At 44.3% G+C, this 27455-nt stretch overlaps 1 protein-coding gene across 3 annotated transcripts in view; it reads right to left on the minus strand.

Annotated features, from left to right (window-relative positions):
- Positions 1 to 78: 78 nt before the first annotated feature.
- LOC106560547 (serine/threonine-protein kinase Nek7) overlaps positions 79 to 27455 on the minus strand; it is a 133854-nt gene continuing 106477 nt past the window's right edge. For all 3 annotated transcript variants that reach the window (XM_045687893.1, XM_045687892.1, XM_045687894.1), the window contains 3 exons: positions 25026 to 25120; positions 7509 to 7622; positions 79 to 621 (listed from right to left, as the gene is read on the minus strand). In XM_045687893.1, the coding sequence (XP_045543849.1) occupies positions 508 to 621; positions 7509 to 7622; positions 25026 to 25120 (323 nt within the window). In that variant the 3' untranslated portion in view covers positions 79 to 507. The remainder of the gene's footprint in view (positions 622 to 7508; positions 7623 to 25025; positions 25121 to 27455) is intronic.

Here is a 27455-nt window from a genome sequence, read left to right on the forward strand (position 1 = left end):
CAGGCAGGGCCAAGCAGGTCCAGACAGGGCAGGGCCAAGCAGGGCCAGGCAGGGCAGGGCCAAGCAGGGCCAGGCAGGGCAGGGCTAAGCAGGGCCAAGCAGGGCAGGGCCAGACAGGGCAGGGCCAGACAGGGCAGGGCAGGGCCAAGCAGGGCAGGGCCAGACAGGGCAGGGCAGGGCCAGGCAGGGCAGGGCCAGGTAGGGCCGGGCCGGGCAGGGCAGGGGGCACCAACAGAACATGTAAAGATTCTTAGCTGCAGCCATCTTTAAGCTCAATGGGAATAGATAGAGGACATATCTGGGACATACAGACAGCACTCCCTTCTCCTAAACAAAAACAACCTTAACATTACAAAGACCTATGAACAACTGAACTTCTGAATACATGATTGGGTGAAAGACAACATCGATGTCTGCCTGTACTTCTGTGGAGGTGAGGGAAGAGAGGAGGAGGAGAGGAGAGGAAGATTGGAGAGGAGTGCAGGTCGTAGTGTCTCCGGTGAAGACTTAGCTGCCCAGCTGCGTCTGGCGTTGCATGTGTTTGGCAATATCATACACGTATATGATGTCAGCCCTCTTCTCTGGGTCGGGGTTAATACACATATCTACCACCTTTCTCAGCTGGATGGAGAGGGAGAGAAACAGAGAGTGACAGAGACAGAGAGAGAGAAGAGAAACAGAGAGAGAGAAACAGATAGAGAGAGAGAGACAGAGAGAAAGCGAGACAGAGAGAGAGAGAGAGAGACAGAGATATCAGCTATTAGACAGTATCCTGAGACAAAGCATAAAGAGAGCTGTCTGTCTGTTGTGTTAAAAGAACATTCCAGACAAATGAACAAATCTAATGACAGAAACACATTCTTAAATCTCTCATTGTCACCCTCCTCCCTTTCCAATAGCAGCTAGCAGGCTACAGGTGCTGTAACTAAATACAGCAGGGGTTGGGGGTAAGTGTGTTAATTACCCCACGGCCTTGTGAATCTACTTTCAGTCAACCTGAGACACACACACACACACACACACACACACACACACACACACACACACACACACACACACACACACACACACACACACACACACACACACACACACACACACTTGCTCGCACATCGCTACGCTACAATCAGGCACAGACACGCATTACACACACACACACAATATCATCCCGGAGCCTTTACACTTGAAGCCAAGGGGAGCGGCTGACTGGAGCGGATAGAGGGGCTGAGAGGTGGAACAGTGACCACCATCATTAAAAAAAGGAATAGAAACTAAAGAAAGAAAAGAAAGCGCATGTGCGAGGTCGCTATGGTAACCGCCTGCCGACTTCCTGACCGATGTTATGTGGTGCTGGGCTGGGCAAGTCCTCGACATGCGGCGTACGGTGTGTGTGTGTGTGTGTTTGTGTGTGTTTGTCAGGGTGTGTGTGTGTGTGTGTGATACAAATGCAGACAGTCTGAGAATTAGTCCCATAGAATGGAGAGAGGAGAATGAGTGATGAAGAGATATGTAAAATATTGATGTTCCTCTTCGCAGCGGCGAGATGGGGGGGTAGAGGGATGGCATAAGGTGGAGGGGGAGAAAGGGGGGAGCGAACGGAGGAGACAGTAAATGACAGAACAAAGATGAGCAGCTGACAGTTTTCTGCCGATGCTTCAGGAGCTTTGTTTACATCCAGACAGGCGCTCCAGGCACCCTCATCCCCCCATCTCCCTCATCCCCCCCATCTCCCTCTCTCTCCCTTCCCTCATCCCTCCATCTCTCCCTCCCTTCCCATCTCCCTCATCCCTCCATCACCCTCTCTCCCTTCCCATCTCCCTCCCTCTCTCTCCCTTCCCATCTCCCTCTCTCCCTTCCCATCTCCCTCTCTCTCCCTTCCCATCTCCCTCTTTCTCCCTTCCCATCTCCCTCTCTCTCCCTTCCCATCTCCCTCTCTCTCCCTTCCCATCTCCCTCTCTCTCCCATCTCCCTCTTTCTCCCTTCCCATCTCCCTCTTTCCTGAATGGGGTGATAGAGGTTGATATGGGGGCTGGGTGGTGGAGAATCATGGGTAGCGCACACACTCACACAACAGGCAATCAAGCAGCAGTCTGTAGGTTGGCCATCTATAACCACAGATACATAGTTCTACATTACATTGTATGCAATGTCTGTGCACAGCCCAGAGATGGCGCCGGAATGGATGGCTGCCATTTTACGGGCCCCTAAACAATTGTGGTATTTTGCGTGTTTTTTCACATTATTTTGTACATACTGTTGCTGCTACCATCTCCTATGACCGAAAAGAGCTTTCCTGTATCAGAACAGCGAACAGTTACTCACCAGAACAGTTACTCACCTCGAAATGGACGAAGAGTTTTTATTTAACCTGTTGTGGTATAGGGGGCAGTATTTTCACAGCCGGATAAAAAACGTACCCGATTTAATCTGGTTACTACTCCTGCCCAGAAACTAGAATATGCATATAATTAGTAGATTTGGATAGAAAACACTCTAAAGTTTCTAAAACTGTTTGAATGGTGTCTGTGAGTATAACAGAACTCATATGGCAGGCCAAAACCTGAGAAGATTCCATACAGGAAGTGCCCTGTCTGACAATTTGTTGTCCTTCTGTTGCATCTCTATCGAAATTCTCCATTCTCCATTTTCTCTAAAGCCGCCAAAAAGTGGAATGGGGTGTCTGCTGTCTCTGGGCAAAGTACAGCAGCTCTGTTTGTGAGTGGTCAGCCTGGGGACAGTGACACTGAGATGCGCGTTCATGAGAATTCTCCATTTTTTTCTTTCAGCCTTTGAATGAATACAATGTTGCCCGGTTGGAATATTATCGCTATTTTACGAGAAAAGTAGCATAAGAATTGATTTTAAACAGCGTTTGACACGCTTCTAAGTACGGTAATGGAATATTTTGAATTTTTTTGTCACGAAATGCGCTCGCGCGTCACCGTTTGGATAGTTACCTAAACGCATGAACAAAACGGCGGTGTTTGGATATAACTATGGATTATTTGGAACCAAAACAACATTTGTTGTTGAAGTAGTCCTGGGAGTGCATTCTGACGAAGAACAGCAAAGGTAATCCAATTTTTCTAATAGTAATTCTGAGTTTAGGTTGTCCCAAACTTGGTGGGTGTCAAATTAGCTAGCCGTGATGGCCAAGCTATGTACTCAGAATATTGCAAAATGTGCTTTCGCCGAAAAGCTATTTTCAAATCGGACATAGCGATTGCATAAAGGAGTTCTGTATCTCTAATTCTTAAAATAATTGTTATGTATTTTGTGAATGTTTATCGTGACTAATGTAGTAAATTCACCGGAAGTTTTCGGTGGGTATGCTAGTTCTGAACATAACATGCCAGTGTAAAAAGCTGGTTTTTGATATAAATATGAACTTGATTGAACAAAACATGCATGTATTGTATAACATAATGTCCTAGGAGTGTCATCTGATGAAGATCATCAAAGCCTAGTGCTGCATTTAGCTGTGGTTTGGGTTTATGTGACATATATGCTTGCTTGGAAAATGGCTGTGTGATTATTTGTGTCTATGTACTCTCCTAACATAATCTAACGTTTTGCTTTCGCTGTAAAGCCTTTTGGAAATCAGACAACGTGGTTCGATTCAGGAGAAGTGTATCTATAAAATGGTGTAAAATAGTCCTATGTTTGAGAACTTTGAATTATGACATTTTGTGGTTTTAAATTTGGCGCTCTGATTTGTCACTGACTGTTGAATAGTGTGGGACGATTTCGTCCCACCTCCCCTAGAGAGGTTAACCTCTCTGGGCTAGGTGGCACCAAATCGTCCCACCTACGTAACAGCCAGTGTAAACCCGTGGCGCGTTATTCAAATTCCTCAAAAATGCTAAAACTTCAATTTTTCAAACATATGACTATTTTACACCATTTTAAAGACAAGACTCTCGTTAATCTAACCACACTGTCCGATTTCAAAAAGGCTTTACAACGAAAGCAAAACATTAGATTATGTCAGCAGAGTACCCAGCCAGAAATAATCAGACACCCATTTTTCAAGCTAGCATATAATGTCACATAAACCCAAACCACAGCTAAATGCAGCACTAACCTTTGATGATCTTCATCAGATGACACACCTAGGACATTATGTTATACAATACATGCATGTTTTGTTCAATCAAGTTCATATTTATATCAAAAACCAGCTTTTTACATTAGCATGTGACTTCAGAACTAGCATACCCCCCGCAAACCTCCGGTGAATTTACTAAATTACTCACGATAAACGTTCACAAAAAGCATAACAATTATTTTAAGAATTATAGATACAGAACTCCTCTATGCACTCGATATGTCCGATTTTAAAATAGCTTTTCGGTGAAAGCACATTTTGCAATATTCTGAGTACATAGCCCGGCATCACAGGGCTAGCTATTTAGACACCCACCAAGTTTAGCCCTGACCAAACTCCGATTTACTATTACAAAAGTTTGATTACCTTTGATGTTCTTCGTCAGAATGCACTCCCAGGACTGCTACTTCAATAACAAATGTTGGTTTGGTCCAAAATAATCCATCGTTATATCCAAACAGCGGCGTTTTGTTCATGCGTTCAAGACACTATCTGAAGTGTAAATAAGGGTCACGAGCATGGCGCAATTCGTGACAAAAAAATTCTAAATATTCCATTACCGTACTTCGAAGCATGTCAACCGCTGTTTAAAATCCATTTTTATGCCATTTTTCTCGTAAAAAAGCAATAATATTCCGACCGGGAATCTGCATTTAGGTAAACAGAGGAAAGAAAATAAAGCATTCGGTCGACTCGGGCACGCGCCTAAGCCCACAGTACTCTGACCAGCCACTATCCAAACGCGATAAAGTGTTTCAGCCAGAGCCTGCCTCGATATCCTTCAGCTTTTTCCCGGGCTCTGAGAGCCTATGGGACCCGTAGGAAGTGTCACGTTATTGCAAAGATCCTCAGTCTTTAATAAAAAGAGCCAAGATAAAACACACCTTGTCAGACAGGCCACTTCCTGCATGGAATTTTCTCTGATTTTGGCCTGCCATATGAGTTCTGTTATACTCACAGACACCATTCAAACAGTTTTAGAAACTTTAGGGTGTTTTCTATCCAAAGCCAATAATTATATGCATATTCTAGTTACTGGGCAGGAGTAGTAACCAGATTAAATCGGGTACGTTTTTTATCCAGCCGTGTCAATACTGCCCCCTAGCCCTAACAGGTTAATGAGTCCGACGCGAAGGATATACTGTTTCTCTGAGACCAGGCCCAAATCCCTGTCATTCGAGGGAAGAAAAGACAGGGTGCGGAGATCAGGGTGCTTTGTGAGAATACGTCGGCGAGTGGGTAACTGCCTCTACCATCTGTTGTATTGGCCAACTTGAGAATAAACTGGCAATCACTGGAGAATAAACTGGATGAGCTCCGTTCGAGACTATCCTACCAATGGGACATTAAAACTGTAATATCGTATGTTTCACCGAGTCGTGGCTGAACGACAACACAGATAATATACAGTTGGCTGTGTTTTCCATGCATCGGCAGGACAGTACAGCTACGTCCAGTAAGATGAGGGGTGGTGGTGTGTGTCTATTGGTCAATAACTGCTGGTACGCGATGTCTAATATTAAAGTAGTCTCAAGGTATTTCTCGCCTGAGGTAGAGTACCTCATGATAAACTGTAGACCCCACTATCTATCAAGAGAGTTTCCATTTATATTTTTTTGTAGCTGTCTATTTACCACCACAAACCGATGCTGGTAATAAGACTGCACTCAACGAGCTGTATAAGGCCTAAAGCAAACAAGAAAATGCACATCCAGAAGTGGCCAAGGCCTTTAACGCAGGCAAACTTAAATCCGTTTTACCTCATTTCTACCAGCATGTTAATGTGCAACAAGAGGGAAAAAAACTCTAGACCACCTTTACTCCACACACAGAGACGCGTACAAAGCTCTCCCCCGCCCTCCATTTGGAAAATCTGACCATAATTATATCCTCCTGATTCCTGCTTACAAGCAAAAACTAAAGCAGGATGTACCAGTGACTCACTCAATACGGAAGTGGTCAGATGTTGCAAATGCTACAGGACTGTTTTGCTAGCACAGAACGGAATATGTTCCGGGATTCATCCATTGGCATTGAGGAGTACACCACATCAGTCACCGGCTTCATCAATAAGTGCATCGATGACATCGTTCCCACAGTGAGTACATATCCCAACCAGAAGCCATGGATTACAACATCCGCACCGAGCTAAAGGCTAGAGCTGACGCTTTTAAGGAGAGGGACACAGGAGAGGGACACTAGGCAGGAGGTCAGAGACGTGGCAGTGTGGTGCCAGGACAACAACCTCTCCCTCAATGTGAGCAAGACAAAGAAGATGATAGTGGACTACAGGAAAAGGAGGACCGAGCACGCCCCCATTCACATCGACGGGGCTGTAGTGGAGCAGGTTGAGAGCTTCAAGTTCCTTGGTGTCCAAATCCCCAACAATCTATCATAGTCTAAACACACCAAGACAGTCGTGAAGAGGGCATGACAAAACCTTTTCCCCCTCAGGAGACTGAAATCATTTGGCATTGGTCCCCAGATGCTCAAAATGTTCTACAGCTGCACCATCGAGAGCATCCTGACTGGTTGCATCACCGCCTGGTATGGCAACTGCTCGGCATCCGAACATAAGGCTTTACAGAGGGTAGTGGGTACTGCCCAGTACATCACTGGGGCCAAGCTTCCTGCCATCCAGGACCTATATACTAGGTGATGTCAGAGGAAGTCCCAAAAAATTGTCAAAGACTCAGTCATAGACTGTTTCTCTGCTACCGCACGACAAGCGGTACCTGAGCGCCAAGTCTAGGACCAAAAGCCTCCTTAACATCTTCTACCCCCAAGCCATAAGACTGGTGAACAATTAATCAAATGGCCACCCGGACTATTTACATTGACCCCCCCATTGTTTTTACACTGATTCAACTCACTGTTTATTATCTATGCAGTCACTTTACCCCTACCTACATGTACAAATGACCTGGACTAACCTGTACCACCGCACATTGACTTGCTACTGGTACCCCCTGTTTTGTTCTTTTGTGTTACTATTTATTTAATTTTTTACTTTAGTTTATTTAGTAAATATTTTCTTAACTCTTTCTTGAACTTAATTTTTGGTTAAGGTATGTAAGCATTTCACAAACATCTGTTGTATTTGGCGCATGTGACAAATACAATTTGATTTGAAAACGCATGCACAACTACAACTGAAGGAAATATGACACCAAATATGTCATTTAGGTTCAGCCCCAATGTCAGTTCTTACCTAGAGGCTTTTAACAGAATCTAATCACTTACAAGTTACAGTCCCATTGGGTTGGGAACGAGGCCTGCAGCTTTCTTTTAATGTATATAGAGGGATCTATACTACTGATTCCAGGGTCAACGAGTGACATTTGGGGGTGAGAGATGGGAGAGAAGGTGAAAGAGTATAAAGTGAGAGTTGGAGAAGTACCTCTTCAGAGTAGTGGTCGGATGGAAGTGGAGGGTAGTCACACTGCTCAATCTTCTTACACAGAGAGTACAGGTTCATCTTATCACCGTAGAACGGGCTCTGGAGAGCTGCCATCTGAGGGAGGGAAGAAGAGAGACATTTAGTTACGGATCCAGGCTGTATCACATCCAGCCGTGATTGGGAGTCCTATAGGGCAGCGCACAATTGGACCAGTGTCGTCCGGGTTTGGCTGGGGTAGGCCGTCATTGTAAATATTAATTTGTTCTTAACTGGCTTGCCTAGTTAAATAAAGGTTAAATTAAAAAAATTACACACAATGATGTACCCAATTTCTCTGGAAGACAAAGAAAACACTTCATCTGAATTTGGCCTCCTCGATGTACAGTGTACAAAAAAATTAGGAACACCTGCACTTTCCATGGCATACTGACCTTGTGAATCCAGGTGAAAAGTATGATTCCTTATTGATGTCAATAAGGGATCTACACTTCAATCAGTGTAGATGAAGGGGAGGAGGCAGGTTAAAGAAGGATATTTAAGCCTTGAGACAATTGAGACATGGATTGTGTATGAGTGCCATTCAGAGGGTGAATGGGCAAGACAAAATATTTAAGTGCCTTTGAACGGGGTATGGTAGTAGATAACAGGCGCACCGGTTTAAGTGTGTCAAGAACTGAAAAGCTGGTGGGTTTTTCACACTCAACAGCTTCCCGTGTGTCTCAAGAATGATTCACCACCCAAAGGACATCCAGCCAACTTGACACAACTGTGGGAAGCATTGGAGTAAACATGGGCCAGCATCCCTGTGGAATGCTTTCAACACCTTGTAGAGTCCATGACCTGACGAATTGAGGCTGTTCTGTGGGGAAAAGGGGGTGCAACTCAATATTAGGAAGGTGTTCCTAATGTTTTGTACACTCAGTGTATGTGTGACCATTGGACTGAAGTCTGTGTACGTGTGAGATAGAGAATGGTTGGATTTCAAATCAACTGAACCAAAAAATGTAATCCCAGAAAGTTTATTTTTGCTTGTTTGTTTCCCTCCAGTTGACTGGTTTTCTCCTGCTCTGTTTCTCTATTAAAACTAAGAGGAGAAAGGAGGGAGGAGAGAGAGAGAAAAGGGGGGATATCTCAGTTAGGTGGAACAGAGAAGCCCCTTCTCTGAAAAAGGAAGGCAGGCGAGCGTAGCAACAGAGAAGAGGAAGAGTGGAGGAGAAGGGAAGGAGGGGGAGTGGGTAAAGGAGGATATAGGGAGAGTGGAGAAAGGCGGGAGGAAGGGGAGAGTAGGTAGAGGAGTGAGAGGCAGACATTAGCTGAAGCAGCCATCGTGACTGGTGTCACTTTTCTTCCAGATGTTCCATTATCTCTCCCCTTTTCTCTCTCTCTTCTCTCTCTTCCTCACACCATCTTTATCATTTACCAGCGCTTAATCAAGCAACCAAGGGGTTGCCTAGCAACGAGGGGAGGATAGGAAAGGAGACACATTGCTTCCATCGAAGCAGTTATTCAACCCCTCTCTCCATCCATCCATCTAACAGGGGGTGTTGGACATGGTTAAGACAGGCTCTGTCACATCAGCCAATAAGAAGTAAGGATGATGGTGCTAGAATATCTCCCCTCGACATCCCCCCCACTGCATCATCACTTACACACACTATTGTAGCACACTGTGTGTGTGGCAGGGGGAGAGGTAGGGTTCTGGCATGTATTCCTTGGAGGGAGGGAGGGAGGGAGGGAGGGAGGGAGGGAGGGAGGGAGGGAGGGAGGGAGGGAGGGAGGGAGGGAGGGAGGGAGGGAGGGAGGGAGGGAGGGAGGGAGAGGGAGAAAAGAAAGAGAGGGGGACAGGGAGGGAGAGAGAGGAAGACATGGAGGGAGAGAGAGAGACCGGGAGGGAGTCAGAGAGAGAGCGGGGGGAGAAAGAGATGGTAGGGGTAGGCAGACAGCAGCTGTGGCCAGTAAAGGGTTGTAGCATTGTATTTTCATGCATCTTCTGCTTTTGACAGAAGAAAAATGTCAACTGTCCTGTTTGTATTGGGGAGTTTCTGCACTATTCATCTGGTTCATTAGGGTCTGTTACTACTGGCCCCTGACAGCTGCCGGCCCTGCACACACACAGGGCCCCCCCACTCTCTCAGACTCACTGCAGGCTGGGCGTCATGGCGATGCGCGAGATGACTGACTCACTCTATGACCTCTAGGACCTGTGTGTGGGCTCATTGGTATTCCAGGGTTTGTTGCCGCACAAGCACGCCTGCTGTCTGAGGGACTGCTGGTGGCATGCACACACCTCACTTTTTTCTCTTGCTGGTTGTCTGCCTCCTCCTCGCCCATCTAGCACGGTCGCTGTGCAGTGTGTGTGTTCTTCTCTACAGTTCAGTCTGAGTTAGCATGAGGCCCTGGCCATGTTAAGGAGGACGTATGTTAGGTCTAGGTTCTTCTCACTCTTAATGAATATCTCTCTCTCACACAACACCCCCCCCCCCCAAGGGGCTTTATTGACATGGGAAACATTTGTTTACATTGCCAAAGCAAGTGAAATGGATAAACAAAAGTGAAATAAACAAAAAAAAGAGTGAACAATAAATATTACACTCACAAGTTCCATCAAGGACAATAGGTTTTATAGCTGATTGAAGTATTTTTTAGCCAGATCCTAATTGGAATGTCAAATTGTATGTTCCTTTTGATGGCATAGAAGGCCCTTCTTGCCTTGTCTCTAAGATCGTTGACAGCGTTGTGGAAGTTACCTGTGGCGCTGCCGTATAGGCAGAGCTATGTATAGTTTTTTGTGTGCTCTAGGACAACGGTGTCTAGATGGAATTTGTATTTGTGGTCCTGGCAACTGGAACTTTCTTGGAACACCATTATTTTTTACTGTCAGGGCCCAGCTCTGACAGAGTCTGTGCAGAAGATCTAGGTGCTGCTATAGGTTCTCCTTGGTTGGGGACAGAAGCACCAGATCATCAGCTGATGAATTAGTTGATATGTATATTGAAGAGGGTGGGGCTTAAGCTGCATCCCTGTCTCACCCCACAGCCTTGTGGAAAGAAATGTGTGTTTTTTGCCAATTTTAACCGCACACTTGTTGTTTATGTACATGGATTTTATCATATCGAATGTTTTTCCACCCAACACCACCCTCATGCCAAATTGAGTCGAAGGCTTTTTTGAAATCAACAACGCATGAGAAGACTTTGCCTTTGTTTTGGTTTTTCTGATTGTCAATTAGGGTGTGCAGGGTGAATATGTGGTCTGTCTTATGGTAATTTGGTATAAAGCCAATTTGACATTTGCTCAGTACATTGTTTTCACTGAGGAAATGTACAAGTCTGCTGTTATAAGATGGCGCCAGAGAGCAAAGCTGACGTTTTATGTATTCCTAACCAATTGTGTTTTTTTTGTTTGTTTCTTTGCGTTGTTTGTAACTTATATTGTACACAATGTTTCTGCTAAACTACCAACGGGACATTCAAAACTTATGACCGAAAATAACTTCTGGACATCTGAACTGCGATTACTCACCACGGACTGGCAGAATTATTTTTTTCCTTTAACCTCTATGGGCTAGGTGGGACGCTTGCGTCCCACCTACTCAACAGCCAGTGTAATCCCGTGGCGCGTTATTCAAATTCCTCAAAAATGCTAAAACTTCAATTTTTCAAACATATGACTATTTTACACCATTTTAAAGACAAGACTCTCGTTAATCTAACCACACTGTCCGATTTCAAAAAGGCTTTACAACGAAAGCAAAACATTAGATTATGTCAGCAGAGTACCCAGCCAGAAATAATCAGACACCCATTTTTCAAGCTAGCATATAATGTCACCTAAACCCAAACCACAGCTAAATGTAGCACTAACCTTTGATGATCTTCATCAGATGACAACCCTAGGACATTATGTTATACAATACATGCATGTTTTGTTCAATAGAGTTCATATTTATATCAAAAACCAGCTTTTTACATTGGCATGTGACTAGCATGTGACTAGCATTCCCACCGAACACTGCCGGTGAATTTACTAAATTACTCACGATAAATGTTCACAAAAAGCATAACAATTATTTTAAGAATTATAGATACAGAACTCCTCTATGCACTCGATATGTCCGATATTAAAATAGCTTTTCGGTGAAAGCACATTTTGCAATATTCTGAGTAGATAGCCCGGCATCACAGGGCTAGCTATTTAGACACCCAGCAAGTTTAGCACTCACCAAAGTCAGATTTACTATAAGAAAAATGTTATTACCTTTGCTGTCTTCATCAGAATGCACTCCCAGGACTTCTACTTCAATAACAAATGTTGGTTTGGTTCAAAATAATCCATAGTTATATCCAAATAGCGGCGTGTTGTTCGTGCGTTCAAGACACTATCCAAAAGGGTAAATAAGGGTGACGAGCATGGCGCAATTCGTGACAAAACAATTCTAAATATTCCATTACCGTACTTCGAAGCATGTCAACCGCTGTTTAAAATCAATTTTTATGCCATTTTTCTCATAAAAAGCGATAATATTCCGACCGGGAATCTGCGTTTAGGTAAACAGACGAAAGAAAATAAAGCGTCGACTCGGGCACACGCCTAAGCCCATAGTACTCTGATCGGCCACTTGCCAAACGCGATAAAATGTTTCAGCCAGAGGCTTCCTCGATATCGTTCAGCTTTTTCCCGGGCTCTGAGAGCCTATGGGAGCCGTAGGAAGTGTCACGTTATAGCAAAGATCCTCAGTCTTCAATAAAAAGAGCCAAGATGAAACACAACTTGTCAGACAGGCCACTTCCTGCATGGAATCTTCTCAGGTTTTGGCCTGCCATATGAGTTCTGTTATACTCACAGACACCATTCAAACAGTTTTAGAAACTTTAGGGTGTTTTCTATCCAAAGCCAATAATTATATGCATATTCTAGTTACTTGGCAGGAGTAGTAACCAGATTAAATCGGGTACGTTTTTTATCCGGCCGTGTCAATACTACCCCCTAGCCCTAACAGGTTAATGAGCCCGATGTGAATGATGTACTGCTGTCCTGGGAACAGGCCCAGATCCCTGTGATTTGCGTGAAGAGATGGCAGAGAAAAAGGGGCCAGAGGCTGCCTTCTGAGAATTCGTAGGCGATCGAATAAACCTCCACTTCCTTCCATTCTGCAAGCAAACGTGCAATCTTTTGAAAATAAAATCGATGACCAACGCAGAAGATTAAACTACCAACAGGACATTCAAAACTGTAAGATCTTATGCTTCACGGAGTCGTGGCTGAACGACGACATTATCAACATACAGCTGGCTGGTTATACGCTGTATCAGCAGGACAGAACAGCGGCGTCTGGTAAGACAAGGGGCAGCGGACTATGTATTCTTGCAAATAACAGCTGGTGCACGATATCTAAGGAAGTCTCGAGGTTTTGCTCACCTGAGGTAGAGTATCTCATGATAAGCTGTAGACCACACTATCTACCTAGAGAGTTCTCATCTGTATTTTTTGCAGCTGTCTACATACCACCACAGACTGACGATGGTACTAAGACCACACTGAAAGAGCTGTATTCCGCCATAAGCAAACATGAAAATGCTCACCCAGAGGTGGCACTCCTAGTGGTCGGGGACTTCAATGCAGGCAAACTTAAATCTGTTTTACAATATTTCTATCAGCATGTTAAATGTGTAAGCAGAGGGAAAAAAACTCTGGACCACCTTTACTCCACACACAGATACACATACAAGCTCTCCCTAGCCCTCCATTTGGCAAATCTGACCATAATTCTATCCTCCTGATTCCTGCTTACAAGCAAAAAGCAAAAATACAAGCAAAAAAACAGCAAGCACCAGTGACTCGATCAATAAAAAAGTTGTAAGATGAAGCAGATGCTAAACTACAGGACTGCTTTGCTAGTACAGACTGGAATATGTTCCAGGATTCCTCCGTCATTGGCTTCATCAATAAGTGCATCGATGACATCGCCCCAACAGTGACCGTACGTACATACCCCAACCAGAAGCCATGGATTACAATCAACATCAACACTGAGCTAAAGGCTAGGGCTGCCACTTTCAAGGAGCAAGACTCTAACCCGGAAGCTTATAAGAAATCCCCCTATGCCCTCCGACGAACCATTAAAAAGGCAAAGCATCAACACAGGACTAAGATCGAATCGTACTACACCTGCTCTGACACTCGTCGGATGTGGCAGGGCTTGCAAACCATTACAGACTACAAAGGGAAGCACACCCGAGAGATGCCCAGTGACACAAGCCTACCAGACGAGCTAAACTACTTCTATGCTCGCTTCGAGGAAAATAACGCTGAAACATGCATGAGAGCACCAGCTGTTCCGGAAGACTGTGTGATCACGCTCTCCGCAACCAATGTGAGTAAGACCTTTAAACAGGTCAACATTCACAAGGCCGCAGGGCCAGACGGATTACCAGGGTGTGTACCACGAGCATGCGCTGACCAACTGCCAAGTGTCTTTACTTACATTTTCTATAATACCAACATGTGTTAAGCAGACCACCATAAGTCCCTGTGCCCGAGAACACTAAGGTAACCTGCCTAAACGACTACCAACCCATAGCACTCACGTCTGTAGCCATGAAGTGCTTTGAAAGGCTGGTCATGACTCTAATCAACACCATTATCCCAGAAACCCTAGACCCACTCCAATTTGCATACCGCCCTAACAGATCCACAGATGATGCAATCTCTAATGCCATCAACACTGCCCTCTCCCACCTGGACAAAAGGAACACCTATGTGAGAATGCTGTTCATTGACTACAGTTCAGCGTTCAACACCATTGTGCCTTCAAAGCTCATCAAAAAGCAAAGGACACTGGGACTAAACACCTCCCTCTGCAACTGGATCCTGGACTTCCTGACGGACCGCCCCAGGTGGTAAGGGAAGGTAACAACATATCCGCCACGCTGATCCTCAACACGGGGGCCCCTCAGGGGTGCGTGCTCAGTCCCCCCCCTGTACTCACTGTTCACTCATGACTGGACGGCCAGGCACGACTCCAACACCATCATTAAGTTTTCCGATGACACAACAGTGGTAGGCCTGATCACCGATAACGACGAGACAGCCAATAGGGAGGAGGTCAGAGACCTGGTGCCAGGACAACAACCTCTCCCTCAACGTGATCAAGACAAAGGAGATGATAGTGGGCTACAGGAAAAAGAGGACCGAGCACGCCCCCATTCTCATCGACACGACTGTAGTGGAGCAGGTTGAGAGCTTCAAGTTCCTTGGTGTCCACATCACAAACAAACTAACGTGGTCCAAGCACACCAGGACAGTCGTGAAGAGGGCATGACAAAACCTTTTCCCCCTCAGGAGACTGAAAATATTTGGCATGGGTCCTCAGATCCTCAAAAGGTTCTACAGCTGCACCATCGAGAGCATCCTGACTGGTTGGCAACTGCTCGGCCTCCGACCGCAAGGCACTACAGAGGGTACTGCGTACAGCCCAGTACATAAATGGGGCAAAGCTTCCTGCCATCCAGGACCTCTATACCAGGCAGTGTCAGAGGAAGGACCTAAAAATTGTCAGACTCCAGCCACCCTAGTCATAGACTGTTCTCTCTGCTACCACACGGCAAGCGGTACCGGAGCACCAAGTAGAGGTACAAGAGGCTTCTAAACAGCTTCTACCCCCCTGAACATCCAATCAAATGGCTACCCAGACTATTTGCATTGCCCCCCCCCCCCTTTACACCGCTGCTACTCTCTGTTGTTATCATCGATACATAGTCACTTAATAACTCTACCTACATGTACATATTACCTCAACTACTTGTAACTTTTATTTCTTATTCATACATACACATATAATTTGTTAGTAACTTCTTATGGATGGTGGCAGTATTGAGTAGCTTGGATGACCGACGTGCCCAGAGTAAACGGCCTGCTACTCACTCCCAGAAACTAAGATATGCATATAATTAGTAGATTTGGATAGAAAACCCTCTGAAGTTTCTAAAACTGTTTGAATGATGTCTGTGAGTATAACATAACTCATATGGCAGGCAAAAACCTGAGAAAAAATCCAAACAGGAAGTGGTCTTTTGGACTTCAATTAATTCCCTATTCAAACTACAGTGTCTGTGGGGTCATGTTGCACTTCCTAAGGCTTCCACTAGATGTCAACAGTCTTTAGAACCTTGTTTGAGGCTTCTACTGTAAAGTGATGATGAATAAGAGCTACTGGAGCCAGAACACTGCCAGCAGGGCATGAGCCTCAGGCATGCGCACTCACATGAGAGGTACCTCAGTTCCATAGCATTTTTTGAAGACAAAGGATTTCTCCGGTTGAAACTTTATTGCGGATTTATGATAAAAACATCCTAAAGATTGATTCTATACATCGTTTGACATGTTTCTACGAACTGAAATGGACATTTTTGAGTTTTCGTCTGACATGCGCGTCCTGAATTTGGATTTGTGAACTGAAGGCGCGAACAAAAATGAGGTATTTGGACATAAAGGATGGACTTCATCGAACAAAACAAACATTTATTGTGGACCTGGGATTCCTGGGAGTGCATTCTGATGAAGAGCATCAAAGGTAAGTGAATATTTATAATGCTATTTCTGACTATTGTTGACTCCAACATGGCGGATATATTGTATGTGTAACGTTCGTCGTATGGAGTGAACCAAACTGCAGCGGGTATATTTATCATCGTCTTTTATTTGAAGGAAAAACAACAAAACACTTACACAAAACAAACGACAAAAACAGTCCCGTAAGGTGCTCAGACTATACAAGGAACAACCACCCACAAACACAAGAGAAAACTAACCCACTTAAATATGGCCTCCAAATAGAGGCAACGACAACCAGCTGACTCTAATTGGAGATCGTTCCAAAACCCCAACAAAGAAATAGAAAAACGAGATAAACACATAGAAATAGAAAACATCAACCAAAACCCCCGAAACACACTAAACAAACACCCCCTGCCACGCCCTGACCAAACTACAATAACAAACAGCCCCTTTTACTGGTCAGGACGTGATAGTATGGCATGTTTTTGTGTCTGAGCGCCGTACTCAGATTATTGCTTTTTCGGTAAAGCTTTTTTGAAATCTGACACCGCGGTTGCATTAAGGAGAAGTTTATCTAAAGTTACATGTATAACACTTGTATTTTCATGAACATTTATTATGAGTATTTCTGTAAATTGATGTGGCTCTCTGCAAAATCACCAGATGTTTTTGGAGGCAAAAGATTACTGAACATAACGCGCCAATGTAAACTGAGATTTTGGATATAAATATGAACTTTATCGAACAAAACATACATGTATTGTGTAACATGAAGTCCTATGAGTGTCATCTGATGAAGATCATCAAAGGTTAGTGATTAATTTTCCCTCTATTTCTGCTTTTTGTGACTCCTCTCTTTGGCTGGAAAATGGCTGTTTTTTTGTGTGTGTTGGCACTGACCTAACAATCATATGTTTTGCTTTCGCCATAAAACCTTTTTGAAATCAGACACTGTGGCTGGATAAACAAGAAGTAAAGCTTTAAAATGGTGTATAATACTTGTATGTTTGAGGAATTTTAATTTTGAGATTTTTGTTGTTTTGAATTTGCCGCCCTGCACTTTCACTGGATCCCGTTAACGGGATCAAGCCATAACAGGTTTTAAACTGCATTATTGGTTAGGGGCTCATAAGTAAGCATTTCACTGTAAGCTCTACACCTGTTGTATTCGGCGCATATCACTAATAAAATTTGATTTGATGATAATGCAGAGGATTATCCCAAGGTTGCTGTTGACGCATATCCCACGTTAGTTATTGGGGTCAAATTTGTCTCCACTTTTGTGGATTGGGGTCATCAGTCCTTGGTTCCAAATATTGGGGAAGATGTCAGAGCTGAGGATGATGTTAAAGAGTTTAAGTATAGCCAACTGGAATTTGTGGTATGTATATTTTATAATTTCATGTAGGATACCATCAACACCACATGCCTTTTTGGGTTAGAGGGTTTATATTTTGTCCTGTAGTTAATTTAATGTAATTGGAGATACCAGTGGGTTCTGGTAGTCTTTAATAGCTGATTCTAAAAATGTTTTTGCAGTTTGTTCTTTGTTATAGAACCAAGAAGACTGGAGAAGTGGTTTATCCACACATCTCCGTTTTGGATAGATAACTCTTCGTGTTGTTGTTTGTATAGAGAATTCCAATTTCCCCAGAAGTGGTTAGATTCTATCGATACTTCAATGACATTGAGCTGATTTCTGACGTGCCGTTTCCGTTGTGTATTTCTGTATTGTTTTTGTGATTCACCAGTGAAGGCTTAGGCTCAGGTTCTGGGTCTCTATGTTTTTGGTTGGATAGGTTTCTCAATTTCTTACGTTTTTGCATTCTTCATCAAACTATTTGTCATTGCTGTTAATTTTCTTAGGTTGTCTGCTTGAAATTTTTAGATTTGGTAGGGAGCTGAAAGGTCAAATACACTGTTAAGATTTTCTACTGCCAAGTTTACACCTTCACTATTACAGTGAAATATTTTGTCCAGGAAGTTGTCTATAAGGGATTGAATTAGTTGTTTCCTAATAGTTTTTTGGTAGGTTTACACACTACTTTCCTTCCATCTATAACACGTCTTTTAATATTGTGCAGTTCCTTTGACTTTGATGCCTAATGAGTATTGCTCTCCCTCTCCCAACTGTTGTATAGAACAGCCTTTCAGATGGAATCAGCCCTCCACTGTTGTATAGAACAGCCTTTCAGATGGAATCAGCCCTCCCCTGTTGTATAGAACAGCCTTTCAGATGGAATCAGCCCTCCCTTGTTGTATAGAACAGCCTTTCAGATGGAATCAGCCCTCCCTTGTTGTATAGAACAGCCTTTCAGATGGAATCAGCCATCCCCCTTTCTTTCTTCAGTCTTAGAGCATGCCAAATTATGAGGGAAAACAAAGTTAGACCCTGTTTTATGTCTGTTAATGTGATATAATGTGCTGTATTAATTCATGCCGACCAAAGAGAGAGAATGAGTGTGTAGGCACACACAAATTAATTCACTAAGCTATCACATTAAACTATGACAGTAGGGCCAGCAGTAGGGAGAGAAGACACCAAGGTAATGCTGAGTGGATAACACTGGCATACTATGTGACACATTTTTAATTAGATGTTAAAAGTGTGAAATGAACTAAAAATGTAAGCGTTTTCACAGCCGAGATCCAGTATACACATGCCTTTAAGGACGCATAGTCCATACATGATGCATAGCTACAACAGGGACACAGATAGATCTCTTAACAATATTTAGCATGTTCTCATGTTTTGTTATAAGATCAAACATCCAGGGGCATAAAGCTATATACTGTAGGGGTATAAAGCTATTTAGGGGTATAAAGCTATACATGGTTATAAAGCTATGTTATAAAGCTATTGAGGGTTATTAAGCTATTTAGGGTTATTAAGCTATTTAGGGGAATAAAGCGACATACGGGTAGAACGCTACACAGGGGTATTACGCTACACAGGGGTATTACGCTACACAGGGGTATTACGCTACATATGGGGTAGAACGCTACATATGGGGTAGAACGCTACACACGGGTATAACGCTACACACGGGGTTTAACGTAACATATGGGGTACAACGCTACACAGGGGTTTGACACTACACAGGGGTTTGACGCTACACAGGGGTTTGACGCTACACAGGGATAGAAAGCTATGTAAGGGTAGAAAGCTATGTAGGGGTAGAAAGCTATGTAGGGGTAGAAAGCTACAGTCCCCTCTGTAATTATTGGGAGAGTGGATACATGTGGTCTGCGGTTGTGATGCCAGTTGGACGTACTGCCAAATTCTCTAAAATAACATTTATGGTAGAGAAATTCACATTTAATTCTCTGGCAACAGCTCTGGTGGACATTCCTGCAGTCAGCATGCCAATTGCACACTCCCTCAAAACTTGAGACATTTGTGGCATTGTGTTGTGTGACTAAACTGCACATTTTAGAGTGGCCTTTTATTGTTCCCAGCGCAAAGTGCACCTGTGTAATGATCATGCTGTTTAACCTGTTGGGGATAGGGGGCAGTATTTGCACGGCCGGATAAAAAACGTACCCGATTTAATCTGGTTACTACTCCTGCCCAGTAACTAGAATATGCATATAATTAGTAGATTTGGATAGAAAACACTCGAAAGTTTCTAAAACTGTTTGAATGGCGTCTGTGAGTATAACAGAACTCATATGGCAGTCAAAACCCTGAGACAAATCCTAACAGGAAATGGAAATCTGATGTGTGGAATCACTTCAAACCTTTGCCATTGAAACACACAGGGACTTATTAATCATTTAGCACTTCCTAAGGCTTCCATTAGATGTCGACAGTCTTTACAAAGTGGTTTGAGTCTTCTATGGTAGAAACTGACCCAAAGAGAGGCTTGGGAAGTTGGTCACAGGGGGAGGGCCATTTACTACTATGACGCGAGCGCCCATGGCTACCCTCCCCTTTCGAAATGTTTAGTAAGACAATGCAATCGTCCGCCTTGAATATTATTGAAGCTCTGGTTGAAAAAGGCCCTAAAGATTTATGTTATACAACGTTTGACATGTTTGAACGAACGTAAATATATATTTTTTGCACATTTGTGACGACAAGTCCCGCGCGCTTCAGTACATTATGAGTAGCCTTCGGAACGCGCTAACAAGAAGTTACTATTGGGACATAAATTATTAACTTTTTCGAACAAAACTACATTTGTTGTGGACCTGGGATTCCTGGAAGTGCCTTCTGATGAAGATAATCAAAGGTAAGGGAATATTTACGATAGTATTTTTGATTTTAGATGGTTCCAAGATGGCGCTAACATGTATCGCCTAGCCTATTTTTCTGAGCATACCACGCCGTTTATTGCAAAGTGTGATTTCCCAGTAAAGTTATTTTTAAATCTGGCAATGCGGTTGCATTCACGAGATGTTAATCTATAATTCTTTGAATGACAATATTACATTTTAACAATGTTTTCGAATAGTAATTTTGTAAATTGTAGCGCTGATCCACCGAAAGCATTTGAGGGTAAATATTTTCTGAACGTCACGCGCCGATGTAAAATGCTGTTTTTATATATAAATATGAACTTTATCTAACAAAAAATGCATGTATTGTGTAACATGATGTCCTAGGAGTGTCATCTGATGAAGATTGTCAAAGGTTAGTGCTGCATTTAGCTGTGTTTTGGGTTTTTGTGATGCATCTAGTTGCTTTGAAAATGGCAGTGTGATGTTTTTTGGCAGGGTACTCTCCTGACAAAATCTAATGTTTTGTTTTTGCTGTAAAGCCTTTTTGAAATCGGACAACGTGGTTCGATTCAGGAGAGGTGTATCTATAAAATGGTGTAAAATAGTCATATGTTTGAGAAATTGAAGTTATAGCATTTATGAGGTTTTGTATTTCGCGCGACACGATTCCACTGGCTGTTGACTAGGGTGGGACGTTTCTTGCCCAGACAGGTTAATCAGCTTCTTGATATGCATATCAAGCAGGAATATCCACCAGAGCTGTTGCCAGATAATTAAATGTGAATTTCTCTACCATAAGCCGCCTCCAATGTTATTTTAGAGAATTTGGCAGTACGTCCAACCGGCCTCACAACCGCAGACCACGTGTAACCACGCCAGCCCAGGACCTCCACATCCGTCTTCTTCACCTGCGTGTTCGTTTGAGACCAGCCACCCGGACAGCTGATGAAACTGAAGGTTTGTACAACCAAACAATATCTGCACAAACTGTCAGAAACCATCTCCGGGAACATAATCTGGGTGCTCGTCGTCCTCACCAGGATCTTGACCTGACTGCAGTTAGGAGTGGCAAAGGAGAAATGCTCACCAACAGGGATGTAAACAAATTTGTGCACAAAATTTGAGAGAAAAAATTACATTTCAGAAAAATTTCTGATAAAATCCAAACTTTTGAAGTATCGAGCCAAAACAAGAAAGAAATGCTTCACAGTCCCAATAATTATGGAGGGCACTGTATATAAAGTTGAAGTCAGAAGTTTACATTCACTTAGGTTGGAGTCAATAAAACTCGTTTTTCAACCACTCCACAAATGTATTGCTTACAAACTATAGTTTTGGCAATTCGGTTAGGACATCTACTTTGTGCATATTTCCAACAATTGTTAATTTCAGATTATTTCACTCATTCACTGTATCACAATTCCAGTGGGTCAGTAGTTTACATACACTAAATTGACTGTGCATTTAAAAAGCTTGGAAAATTTCAGAAAATGATGTCATTGGAGGTGTACCTGTGGATGCATTTCAAGGCCCACCTTCAAACTCAGTGCCTCTTTGCTTGACATCATGGGAAAATCAAAAGAAATCAGCCAAGACCTCAGAAAAATAATTGTAGACCTCCACAAGTCTGGTTCATCCTTGGGAGCAATTTCCAAATGCTTGAAGGTACCACGTTCATCTGAACAAACAATAGTATGCAAGTATAAACACCATGGGACCACGCAGCCGTCATACCGTTCAGAAAGGAGACGTGGTCTGTCTCCTAGAGATGAACGTACTTTGATGCGAAAAGTGCAAATCAATCACAGAACAAAAGCAAAGGACGTTGTGAAGATGCTGGAGGAAACAACATCCATACAGCCAACATCCATACAGCCAACATCCATACAGCCAACATCCATACTAGAGGTCGACTGATTAATCGGAATGGCCGATTAATTAGGGCCGATTTCAAGTTTTTATAACAATCGGTAATCGGTATTTTTGGCCGCCGATTTGCCGATTTATTTACTTTTTGTACACCTTTATTTAACTAGGCAAGTCAGATTAAGAACACATTCTTATTTACAATGACGGCCTAGAAACGGGGGTTAACTGCCTTGTTCAGGGGGGATTTGTTTTTGCAACCTTCGGTTACCAGTCCAACGCTCTAACTACCTGCCTTACATTGCACTCCACAAGGATTAACAGGCTGACTACCTGTTACGCGAGGGCAGCAAGAAGCAAAGGTAAGTTGCTAGCTAGCATTAGACTTATAAAAAACTATCAATCTTAACATAATCACTAGTTAACTACACATGGTTGATGATATTACTAGTTTATCTAACGTGTCCTGCGTTGCATATAATCGATGCGGTGCCCGTTAATTCTCATTGAATCACAGCCTACTTCGACAAACGGGTGATGATTTAACAAGCGCATTTGCGAAAAAAGTACTGTCCTTGCACCAATGTACCTAACCATAAACATCAATGCCTAACAGGAATATTTAGACTTAGTCACCCGTTAGATAAAATACGGAACGGTTCCGTATGTCACTGAAAGAAAAAACGTTTTGTTTTCGAGATGATAGTTTCCGGATTCGACCATATTAATGACCTAAGGCTCGTATTTCTGTGTGTTTATTATATTATAATTAAGTCTATGATTTGTTAGAGCAGTCTGACTGAGTGGTGGTAGGCACCAGCAGGCTCATTCATTCAAACAGCCCTTCGCTGTGCTTCAAGCATTGCGCTGTTTATGACTTCAGCCTGGGTGGTATAATTTGTGGAACGTTCCAACAGGAATCTATTCCAAAAACTTCGTAAATAACAAGGTTTCCAAAAAACAACGCATACAAAGTTGAATAGCGGCAGAATAAGATACCGGGTAGGGAGTGGTCTATTTCATTGCGTTTTTCACTCATCACGTTTATTCCAAAAAATGTCTGTCCTCACATGTCTGTTTGCCTATGGACAAACATTAAGAATAAGCTACGTGGTGAGTTGATGCCTATTCGGCAGCTAGTTAGCTAGGTTTGTATGCGTTGCTACTTTGTATGCGTTGTTGGTTGGCAACCTTTTACTTTACGTTTTTTTGGAACAGATTCCTGTTGGAACGTTCCACCCCTTCAAGCCTATCAACTCCCAAGATTAGGCTGGTGTAACCGATGTGAAATGGCTAGCTAGTTAGCCGGGTGCACGCTAATAGCGTTTCAAACGTCACTCGCTCTGACACTTGGAGTAGTTGTTTCCCTTCCTCTGCATGGGTAACGCTGCTTCGAGGGTGGCTGTTGTCGATGTGTTCCTGGTTCAAGCCCAGGTAGGAGCGAGGAGAGGGACGGAAGCTATACTGCTACACTGGCAATACTAAAGTGCTTATAAGAACATCCAATAGTCAAAGGTATATGAAATACAAATCGTATAGAGAGAAATAGTCCTATAATTCCTATAATAACTACAACCTAAAACTTCTTACCTGGGAATATTGAAGACTCATGTTAAAAGGAACCACTAGCTTTCATATGTTCTCATGTTCCGAGCAAGGCACTTAAACATTAGCTTTCTTACATGGCACATATTGCACTTTTACTTTCTTCTCCAACACTTTGTTTTGCATTATTTAAACCAAAATGAACATGTTTCATTATTTATTTGAGGCTAAATTGATTTTATTTATGTATTATGTTAAGTTAAAATAAGTGTTCATTCAGTATTGTTGTAATTGTCATTATTACAAAAAAATAAAAAATAATAATAGGCCGATTAATCGGTATCGGCTTCTGCTGGTCCTCCAATAATCGGTATCGGCGTTGAAAAATCATAATCGGTCGACCTCTAATCCATACAGCCAACATCCATACAGTCAACATCCATACAGCCAACATCCATACAGTCAACATCCATACAGCCAACATCCATACAGTCAACATCCATACAGCCAACATCCATACAGCCAACATCCATACAGCCAACATCCATACAGCCAACATCCATACAGTCAACATCCATACAGTCAACATCCATACAGCCAACATCCATACAGTCAACATCCATACAGCCAACATCCATACAGTCAACATCCATACAGTCAACATCCAACCTCCAATGCACACACCTGTCAGACCTTCATATATACACACACTGAATAGTGTTTTCAGATCAATGGGAGCAGAGTGGGTCTGTGTGATGTTTGCTTAGAAAGGCCAGAAAATATCACACAAACACACCACAGGCCAGCTACATACTCACACTCTCTCCCCCTCTACCTCTCTCCCACTCTCTCTCTTCTCCTCCACCTCCTCTTTCCACATCTTCTCTCCCATCCTCCTCCTCCCCCTCTCCCCGTATCGCTATCACTGCCTTTCTCTCCCCACCCCCCCTCTCCCTCTCTTCTCTCTCCATCCCATCTCGCTCTCCCCCCATCTCTCACTCTCCAACCTCTCACCGTATCTCTCTCTCTGCCTGGCTCAACCCATCCCCCATCTCTTTCGCTCTGCCTCTTTCCACCCCTCTCTCGATGCCTCTCTTCTCACCCCCCTCTCTCTCTCTCTCTCTCCAGTCTGATCTGTAAGGTGGAAGTGGTTCGTCTACAGAGTAATCTAACTGGTCAGTATCATATCCACCCAGTTGATCTGAACCACATGGATATGTCACTGGGAGGTCTCTGTTAGCTTCAAACACACTGCAGCTCTCCCATCCACCTTTACCTCACAAATCTGTCGGTGTGTGTACAGTATATGTGTATCATATACGTTACCTCGTAGAGCAGGCAGCCTAGCGACCAGATGTCAGATTTGAAGTTGTATCCGTTTTCATGTATTCTTTCTGGAGACATGTAGTAGGGGGTGCCCACTGGAACAGACGGAGAGAGAGACACACAGAGAGAGAGAGACACACAGGGAGAGAGAGACAGGGAGAGACACAGGGAGAGAGAGACACAGGGAGAGAGCGAGAGAGAGAGAGAGAGACACAGGGAGAGACAGAGGTCACACACAATATGACGTTTGAAAGGTCTTTATTCTTTCAGAACTTTTGTAAGTGTAATGTTTAGTGACCATTTTATTTTTTTACCCCCTTTTTCTCCGGCCAAACCCTCCCTAACCCGGACCACTGCTATGCAGTGCCTTAGACCACTGCACCACCCGGGAGACCCCTAGTGACCATTTTTATTGTTTATTTCACTTTTGTTTATTATCTACTTCACTTGATTTGTCAATGTTAACATATGTTTCCCATGCATATAAAGCCCTTAAATTGAAATTGAATTGAATTGAGAGAAAGTAAGAGAGAGAGATAGCGAGAGAGAGACAGCCGTTAGCCTGTTCCACCACTAACCTAGCCGTTCCAGCACACCACATATGTCCCAACACACACAACCTGAGAGAGACAGACATCACACACAAACTACAAGTCCACTACATCACACCTCCAGTTCGGCTGTCATTATCATCCCTCATCCACTACATCACACCTCCAGTTCAGCTCTCATTACCATCCCTCATCCACTACATCACACCTCCAGTTCAGCTCTCATTATCATCCCTCATTCACTACATCACACCTCCAGTTCAGCTCTCATTACCATCCCTCATCCACTACATCACACCTCCAGTTCAGCTCTCATTACCATCCCTCATCCACTACATCACACCTCCAGTTCAGCTGTCATTACCATCCCTCATCATGATTAGAAACAGGTGTCCAACAGATATTCTACACTCTGGCTGTGGAATTCTAGAATCCCAATACCGTGCTGGCTGGCCCGGTACAGACCCCGCAGTCAGACAGTACAATAGACCTTCGCCCAGAGCAGAGAGCAGGTGAGACCTTCGCCCAGAGCAGGTGAGACCTTCGCCCAGAGCAGGTGAGACCTTCGCCCAGAGCAGAGAGCAGGTGAGACCCTTGCCCAGAGCAGAGAGCAGGTGAGACCCTTGCCCAGAGCAAAGAGCAGGTGAGACCCTTGCCCAGAGCAGAGAGCAGGTGAGACCTTCGCCCAGAGCAGGTGAGACCTTCGCCCAGAGCAGAGAGCAGGTGAGACCTTTGCTGAGAGCAGGTGAGACCTTCGCTGAGAGCAGGTGAGACCTTCGCTGAGAGCAGGTGAGACCTTCGCCGAGAGCAGGTGAGACCTTCGCTGAGAGCAGGTGAGACCTTCGCCGAGAGCAGGTGAGACCTTCGCCGAGAGCAGGTGAGACCTTCGCTGAGAGCAGGTGAGACCTTCGCCGAGAGCAGGTGAGACCTTCGCCGAGAGCAGGTGAGACCTTCGCCGAGAGCAGGTGAGACCTTCGCCCAGAGCAGAGAGCAGGTGAGACCCTTGACCAGAGCAGAGAGCAGGTGAGACCCTTGCCCAGAACAGAGAGCAGGTGAGACCCTTGCCCAGAGCAGAGAGCAGGTGAGACCCTTGCCCAGAGCAGAGAGCAGGTGAGACCTTCGCCCAGAGCAGAGAGCAGGTGAGACCTTCGCCCAGAGCAGGTGAGACCCTTGCCAAGAGAAGGTGAGACCCTTGCCAAGAGCAGAGAGCAGGTGAGACCTTCGCCCAGAGCAGAGAGCAGGTGAGACCTTCGCCCAGAGCAGAGAGCAGGTGAGACCCTTGCCCAGAGCAGAGAGCAGGTGAGACCCTTGCCCAGAGCAGAGAGCAGGTGAGACCCTTGCCCAGAGCAGAGAGCAGGTGAGACCCTCGCAGAGAGCAGGTGAGACCCTCGCAGAGAGCAGGTGAGACCCTCGCAGAGAGCAGGTGAGACCCTCGCAGAGAGCAGGTGAGACCCTCGCAGAGAGCAGGTGAGTCCTTCGCCGAGAGCAGGTGAGACCTTCGCCGAGAGCAGGTGAGACCTTCGCCGAGAGCAGGTGAGACCTTCGCCCAGAGCAGAGAGCAGGTGAGACCCTTGCCCAGAGCAGAGAGCAGGTGAGACCCTTGCCCAGAGCAGAGAGCAGGTGAGACCCTTGCCCAGAGCAGAGAGCAGGTGAGACCCTTGCCCAGAGCAGAGAGCAGGTGAGACCCTTGCCCAGAGCAGAGAGCATGTGAGACCTTCGCCCAGAGCAGAGAGCAGGTGAGACCCTTGCCCAGAGCAGAGAGCAGGTGAGACCCTTGCCCAGAGCAGAGAGCAGGTGAGACCTTCGCTGAGAGCAGGTGAGACCCTTGCCCAGAGCAGAGAGCAGGTGAGACCCTCGCCCAGAGCAGAGAGCAGGTGAG

This window comes from Salmo salar, chromosome ssa10, assembly GCF_905237065.1.
Source record: "Salmo salar chromosome ssa10, Ssal_v3.1, whole genome shotgun sequence".
In the NCBI taxonomy this organism is placed as follows: Eukaryota; Metazoa; Chordata; class Actinopteri; order Salmoniformes; family Salmonidae; genus Salmo; species Salmo salar.